The 8,538-nt window shown below is 31.2% G+C and overlaps 1 protein-coding gene across 1 annotated transcript in view; it reads right to left on the reverse strand.

Moving 5' to 3' along the window:
* Positions 1 to 367: 367 nt before the first annotated feature.
* POSTN (periostin) overlaps positions 368 to 8,538 on the reverse strand; it is a 36,778-nt gene continuing 28,607 nt past the window's right edge. Inside the window, exons 22-23 of the mRNA XM_017854158.1 lie at positions 4,267 to 4,308; positions 368 to 1,145 (exon numbers count right to left, since the gene is read on the reverse strand). Of these exons, the coding sequence (XP_017709647.1) occupies positions 1,108 to 1,145; positions 4,267 to 4,308 (80 nt within the window). The 3' untranslated portion in view covers positions 368 to 1,107. The remainder of the gene's footprint in view (positions 1,146 to 4,266; positions 4,309 to 8,538) is intronic.

An 8,538-nucleotide genomic window follows, 5' to 3' on the forward strand; every position in this document is an offset into this window, starting at 1 on the left:
AGTGGCATGATCTCAGCTGACTGCAACCTCCACTTCCTGGGTTCATGTCATTCTCCTGCTTCAGCCTCCCAAGTAGCTGGGACCACAGGCACCCACCACCACAGCCAGCTAAGTTTTTGTATTTTTAGTAGAGCCGGGGTTTCACCAAGTTAGCCAGGATGGTCTCGATCTCCTGATTTCATGATCCACCCTCCTTGGCCTCCCAAAGTGCTGGGATTACAGGCATGAGCCACCGTGCCCACATGTGTAATGATTCTTTATATAACTTAATCTATACAAAAACCCCCATGACACATTCACCTGTGAAACAAACCTGCACATGCCTGCACACCCCTGAACTTAAAAGTTAAAGAAAAACTCACACTGATTTCATTCGCTTTCCTTTAATGAATACTTGTTACAGTAAAAGAGGTATAAAGTCCTGTTCCCAAGTCCAAACCACTTTTTAACTTAAATCTTGAGTTTTTCTGAATTACTCAATTTGAAGTAATTCTCTTTATACCTGAAAAATGGTTTTATTGAAACGTTTGAGATTAAAAAATATACATTGCAAGAAGCATATGACAAACATTCTGAGAGTACAAAATTAGTTGTAAAAAATAACATAATTTACCAGTAAACCCACTCATATAGAAATGTGCAAAGCCTTTTTGATGTAAAAAGTTTTGTTGTACACCAAGCACCTATTTTTATAACTTAGCTTCCCATGGAGAGATAACTGCTTGCATACATTTTACGTATCCATAACATACATACAAGGCTCGGTCTTTTCAATGGGATAACAGTTCACAACTCTTCGATTTGAATTGTAATGAATCTGGTGACAAGCATTTTTCTCTGATGGATTCCAAAGTCAGCCAGAACTTTTAAGTTGAAAAAGCATGTAAGGTGTTATATTTTCTTCATATTCCTTTACCACAGGAGGCTAACTCCACAATTTCTCTCATTTCTCATTCCGAAAAAAATATTAAATTTGCGTTCAGAATTATTTGATGTTTGGTTCTTTGTGCTGATGCTTCAGTTCCTGAAGTCAGCTTGGCTCTCACAATTTTCTAAGGACAGGTTGATTTAGGGTTGTATAAACATTTTTGTCTGGTTTTTGGATTTTCACTGAGAACGACCTTCCCTTGATCGTCTTCTAGATCCTAATTAGAAAGAAAGGAGAATGTATAGACTGTAAATGTAAGGAAATTTTAAAATTTAAGAATATATTATTCTCTGTATATCAGAAGTAATTATTTTTTATTGTAATAAACTTTAAATTATTAATATCAACTTATGGTGAAGCAAATGTTTTGATCAAAAGTATATAAAAATAATTTGAAATTTAATAATTTTAATTCTTTAGAAAATTTGTGTGAATTTGGATATTTACATAGATTTACTGATAGATTCTTTAGTTAAAATCTGCGCAGTTGATCTTTTACTTTCAAAGGTCTATACATTGGATTGGCTTAAAGTAAGATGTTCCTATAGTGCATTGATAAGCCTTGCGTCTTCTTTTGACTACTAGTATGTAATTAACCCAGAAATTCCAAACTTGTAATTCCAAGCTTGCAATTTACTCTAGGTTCCACAAGGGAAATTCTTGCTCTCAGTATATTGGAATGTAAGGTAACTTAAGTGGAGGAATTAGAAAATGCACATAGTGAATTATGAAATAAATTGTAATGCATATGTGATATATAATCTACACATTTAAATGAACATTTTGTAAATAGCTGTATTAATGGTTTTTTGCATATATATATTTCTTTGTCTCAAACTGTAGCATCGTCTCACATAATATTTTTGAAGATTCAGGCCCATCCACCTGCATTCTACATTTGTTTATCTGTTATTCAAAAATGTCTTTTTGACTTACTCATACACAAAATTACATGTATACTTGTACATATAAAAAATTACATATATATGTGTATATATATGGAGATTATACACTTGAGTCTATCTCAAGGGTTAATATGCCTAGCAGTTTACATTAGTATGTTGGCCTTTCCCTTAATATTTGTTATTAAAGTCTACTGATAGTATAGAACATGAGATTTATTTTCTGATTGTTATCAAACTATTTTTCATCGAAACTGGCTAACTTTTCCCTCTGATCAATGGCAAGGTTCAATAAAATACTTTAAAAGACTTTTCTATTGTTTGATTTCTCTTCATATAACAGAAGAGGCCATATACACACATTCCTATAGCCAATACACTTACCTTGAATTTTTTTGTTGGCTTGTAACTTCCTCACAGGTGTGTCTAAAATTAAATTGTTGTAGTTAGAAATACTTTGCAATTATGGCTAAAATCAGACAGGAGACCACGGTTAAGCAGAACAGGGTAAAGTCTAAGTATCACTTAAACATGAAGATTATTTTTAGTAGTAAATTTTATGATCCTCAGTTTCACATTTTCTGACAAAGGGCAAGTAGACAGGGTTTTCCATATATCATAATGAATGTTTCTTAGTTGCAAAACACATTGTTTTATTATGGATTTTGGAGCCCCACATAATGTGCCATTTTTGCAGAGTAAATGACTTACATGATTTTTTCAACTTTTTTGTAAAAAACATTGCCTTATGATGAAGGGTTATTAAATGTCATATAAAGTTCAACACAAGTATCTTCCCAGAGTTAGCCACCTATTTTTGCAGTCATACCTATTTGTAATGTATGCCTTTGTAAAATTATTCAAATCAACTGGTGATTCCTTTATTGTACATGAGGACAACAAAGTAGCATTGACCTAATGATTCTAGAAATATTATAATAAGCAATTCAGGAAGAATATGCCATTACCCTTTTCCACCCCCCAACCTGATTCAGTGTCAATCCTATGAAATCCTTTTTGAAAAATCACTAATAAAAGCTTTTAGATTTAAGAACTGCAAGTGTTTCAAAACTGCTGTTTTGTGTTATAGTTGTAACATATTTCTCAATTCTCCTGTTTTTCTTTTAGTTTTTTGACAAGACGACCTGGTAGGCCTAAATTCACATTTTCACTTAGTTTTTGGGCATTTGGGATCAAAGAGTGAATATGGTTTCTACAGTTACTTCATTTTTCTACTTATCTTTTTAAATTTTTTCTCCAAATTTTGACTACTTTTATATATATCATCTATACTCAGCATGAAGTCCAATTTTTTCTATTATATGTTTTCAATTCTCTGATATAAAAAGTAAGCAATGAAACAATCACCATGAATAGTTTTGGCTATATGATACCAAGCAAATTTTTTAAAAAGAAATAACATTAAAAAAACTTATATATTCTGTTCCTGTCTACTTAGCACATTTTNTTTATTGTAATAAACTTTAAATTATTAATATCAACTTATGGTGAAGCAAATGTTTTGATCAAAAGTATATAAAATAATTTGAAATTTAATAATTTTAATTCTTTAGAAAATTTGTGTGAATTTGGATATTTACATAGATTTACTGATAGATTCTTTAGTTAAAATCTGCGCAGTTGATCTTTTACTTTCAAAGGTCTATACATTGGATTGGCTTAAAGTAAGATGTTCCTATAGTGCATTGATAAGCCTTGCGTCTTCTTTTGACTACTAGTATGTAATTAACCCAGAAATTCCAAACTTGTAATTCCAAGCTTGCAATTTACTCTAGGTTCCACAAGGGAAATTCTTGCTCTCAGTATATTGGAATGTAAGGTAACTTAAGTGGAGGAATTAGAAAATGCACATAGTGAATTATGAAATAAATTGTAATGCATATGTGATATATAATCTACACATTTAAATGAACATTTTGTAAATAGCTGTATTAATGGTTTTTTGCATATATATATTTCTTTGTCTCAAACTGTAGCATCGTCTCACATAATATTTTGAAGATTCAGGCCCATCCACCTGCATTCTACATTTGTTTATCTGTTATTCAAAATGTCTTTTGACTTACTCATACACAAAATTACATGTATACTTGTACATATAAAAAATTACATATATATGTGTATATATATGGAGATTATACACTTGAGTCTATCTCAAGGGTTAATATGCCTAGCAGTTTACATTAGTATGTTGGCCTTTCCCTTAATATTTGTTATTAAAGTCTACTGATAGTATAGAACATGAGATTTATTTTCTGATTGTTATCAAACTATTTTCATCGAAACTGGCTAACTTTTCCCTCTGATCAATGGCAAGGTTCAATAAAATACTTTAAAAGACTTTTCTATTGTTTGATTTCTCTTCATATAACAGAAGAGGCCATATACACACATTCCTATAGCCAATACACTTACCTTGAATTTTTTTGTTGGCTTGTAACTTCCTCACAGGTGTGTCTAAAATTAAATTGTTGTAGTTAGAAATACTTTGCAATTATGGCTAAAATCAGACAGGAGACCACGGTTAAGCAGAACAGGGTAAAGTCTAAGTATCACTTAAACATGAAGATTATTTTAGTAGTAAATTTTATGATCCTCAGTTTCACATTTTCTGACAAAGGGCAAGTAGACAGGGTTTTCCATATATCATAATGAATGTTTCTTAGTTGCAAAACACATTGTTTTATTATGGATTTTGGAGCCCCACATAATGTGCCATTTTGCAGAGTAAATGACTTACATGATTTTTTCAACTTTTTTGTAAAAAACATTGCCTTATGATGAAGGGTTATTAAATGTCATATAAAGTTCAACACAAGTATCTTCCCAGAGTTAGCCACCTATTTTGCAGTCATACCTATTTGTAATGTATGCCTTTGTAAAATTATTCAAATCAACTGGTGATTCCTTTATTGTACATGAGGACAACAAAGTAGCATTGACCTAATGATTCTAGAAATATTATAATAAGCAATTCAGGAAGAATATGCCATTACCCTTTTCCACCCCCCAACCTGATTCAGTGTCAATCCTATGAAATCCTTTTGAAAATCACTAATAAAAGCTTTTAGATTTAAGAACTGCAAGTGTTTCAAAACTGCTGTTTTGTGTTATAGTTGTAACATATTTCTCAATTCTCCTGTTTTCTTTTAGTTTTTTGACAAGACGACCTGGTAGGCCTAAATTCACATTTTCACTTAGTTTTGGGCATTTGGGATCAAAGAGTGAATATGGTTTCTACAGTTACTTCATTTTCTACTTATCTTTTAAATTTTTTCTCCAAATTTTGACTACTTTTATATATATCATCTATACTCAGCATGAAGTCCAATTTTTTCTATTATATGTTTTCAATTCTCTGATATAAAAGTAAGCAATGAAACAATCACCATGAATAGTTTTGGCTATATGATACCAAGCAAATTTTTTAAAAGAAATAACATTAAAAAAACTTATATATTCTGTTCCTGTCTACTTAGCACATTTTCCCATGTCTTTTCCCCCAGAATATAAGGCATATAATCATTTATAAAACCACATTAATACTAGAGGAAAATATAGAACTATAGAAAAATCTCACTATGTTGGGTAATGGGGAGAAGTCTGTAAAACAGCCAAGTCTGAATTATGAAATATTCTCAGATATAAATAGATGTAAATATAAGTATTTCTTCAGGTTTATTTGGTAACAAAATAATGGCTTCTAAAAAATTGTCAAGAAGAGACAGATCCAACCTTTAACTGGTACACAGTCACACTGCTTATAGTGAACTTATTAAATTCCAAATAGCAATTAATTGTATAACTTAAAACTGCATCATAGAAGTATTTATCAATTTCTTTTCAAAACAAGCAAGTGTGCTCACTCAGATTTCCTTTCATAATGTTGACACCATCCAATTAATGAGGTTTTGCTATGATAATATTCCAGAATAAAAAACATTCAATGTGTCAAACACTTTGAAAGAACAGCTTGATTAATGTGTAGAAAACAGGTTTACTCCTAGCAGCTCTCTGCTACGTCAATATGAATGAGAGTTACATTAGATCATATTTAGATCAGCAAAACATGGGAAGATAAACCAATTACCTGAATAGCTTGGCACAAAGAACCACCCTACATCATATTTTCTAAAGCATGCAAAGTGCCCAGCTCAATTATTTGGACATTTTATTTGCGTGTTTTTTGTATGTTTCCATGGCTATGACTATGAAAATTTAAAGTTGAGTGTGAAACATTACTTAATTGACCATGTTAATGTCAATTAATGATTCTGACAGTAACATTTGATGACAGCTTACTTTGTGCTGAACATTGTTCTAAGAGCTTGTCATACATTAACTCATTTAGACTGTAGGTATGACAATCCTCACTTTCAGACAAAACAAGAAAAGAGTCAACTAATTTGGGATTGAGTTGGGGCTCAGATTGAATGCAGACCTACAACCCAATCTACTATTCTCTATAGAGGTTGCAAATCTTAACCTCTTATATTGGCAGATTTGCAAAATCTTCAAAATGACTTTTTGTTGTTGTTCCTTTCAACATAGTCTGTTACTCTCCTTGAATTGCTTGAGTCATTTCAGAATGCATAGTTCTAAGGTAAGCACAAAAATTTTATGCATTTAATGAGAAATTTTTTGTTAAGGTCTCGGGAATATATCAGTGACAAATCACAACATCAGTATTCAAAGAACCACTTAGCCATGTTAATAGTCATGACTTAAATGATTTGATAATTTGAGTGTATTTCTCAAAGTACAAAATGTACTACATGTACCACAATGTATACAATAGGAACTGTTTAGATAGAAAATTGAGTTTTAGGTAGAACTTATTGAGATGATGCATATCTGAACCATGCTCTTCAATTGGTGAGACCTTGAAAAAAAAAGTCTTACATAATGTAATCTTTACTAGCTTCTTTTATCAATGCCTTTTAGGATCTAGACAAGGGGACACTTGTGACTCAGTAATGACCTGATGGTTTTAGATAGCTAGAAAAAAAGAAAACAAGCAGGTCCAATTAATGCTGGTGCAAGTAACTCTACTGCATATAGTGTCTTTCCTACAAAAGAAAACCTTGGAGAAATGGTTTGATAAAACTTTTCATGTTTTTTTTTTTTTCACAATGCTACAATAGTTGATGTGGCATTGTGAAAACTGATGCCTTACAGATATGTAGAGAGATCATACACTGGGTACTAAAGGAATAAACTTCTGGGATGAACAGAGACAAGAGCTAAGAAAGGAGTTCATTAACTAAAAATTGAATGTCATATACTTGACTTATAGCAGTTATATCTTTTCTTGGCTGAAGCAATTCTTTAGTATTTAGCTGGATTTTTCATAGTGACCTCAATAACAGGGGTTTATCAAAGGGGAAGAAAATATACTTACCTGAAATTTAAGCCTAGATGAATTAAAGCAATATAAACTGATGCAGCTACTAATTTATTGATTCCCTAAAAAGCACTACCATTCTACAAAGCTGCTTACTGTGGCAAGGACTAAAAGAAAAAAAAGAATTCAATTTAATCTTCATAATGTGTTTGTCTCTTCCCTCAAATCCTTAGATTTTTTTCCTAGCAGACAGTTGAGCATTTGTGGGTAGAGGTGAATTCATTGTTAGATCCTACAGGAATCTTTGGTTCCATTATGGCTCTGTTGTGCTACGTACCCTTGGAATTCTGGGAGGAAACTTGTATTTTTCAGACATATGTTTCTATTGAGGGAAAATTCAATCGCTGGTTGAATTAAAATTTTTTTAAACTGTCACAAGTTTCTAAATACTATTTAAGAGATTTTATGTTTATTAAACTACAGAATATAGAAACAATAATTGCTAAAAATATAGAAAGTCCCAAGATAATTTACATTTTCTTGGACAGTGATACAGTTTCAAAAATTTTATAAACTGAAAAGTCATCTGGACTGTTTTGGATAAACATCAAACTTCAATTATGTTTCTCAATTAATAGTATATTTCAAAGTGCCTCTTTGGTTTTTCTAAATAATTTAAATACATGTTTCACAAAAATAATTTTTCAGCTTAATACTTTCCTTGTTAAAAAATGAAGTAGAAATTTACTTATTCAAATGCCAATGATACAAATTATGTATCTATATAAACACTTAAAGCATCTTTGAATAATTACTATGTAGGGTTCATCTAAGATTTTGAATTCTTTTCTTTGTTCTTAAGGTCCATTAATGCCATAGACAGACAACATTCCATAAGATTAAGATTAATTTTATATGCAAAATAATTTGTATCTGCAGGTATAGATTATCACTCAAACTGCTAGAGGAAAAAGATACTCATTCCCAAGAATGTAGTTTTGGAAAAGAATGTTACTAAATGCACTGTTTTTGGCTATATCTATGCATACAATTTAAAGACATGCCTTGATTGCTCTTATGGGGGCAGTGAATATAATTTTTTAAATGTAAAACGTATATCAAATTTGGGCTTGTTTAACAACTAGCAATTTAACAATTATTTCCCTTTCACCTACTTAAAAGGTCCTTAAAATTATCTGAATCAAAGCAAAAAAATATTCATTGCTCCCCAAGCTTTATCCCATAGAACTTTTTAAAGACTGTTTAAACTAATAATCATTTCTTTGCAACTATTAACTACCATTGAACCAATCCATCTATTAAGACAACAGCAGATGTTGTCT

This window comes from Rhinopithecus bieti, unplaced genomic scaffold (genome assembly GCF_001698545.2).
Source record: "Rhinopithecus bieti isolate Rb0 unplaced genomic scaffold, ASM169854v2 scaffold_35538, whole genome shotgun sequence".
Taxonomy (NCBI): Eukaryota; Metazoa; Chordata; class Mammalia; order Primates; family Cercopithecidae; genus Rhinopithecus; species Rhinopithecus bieti.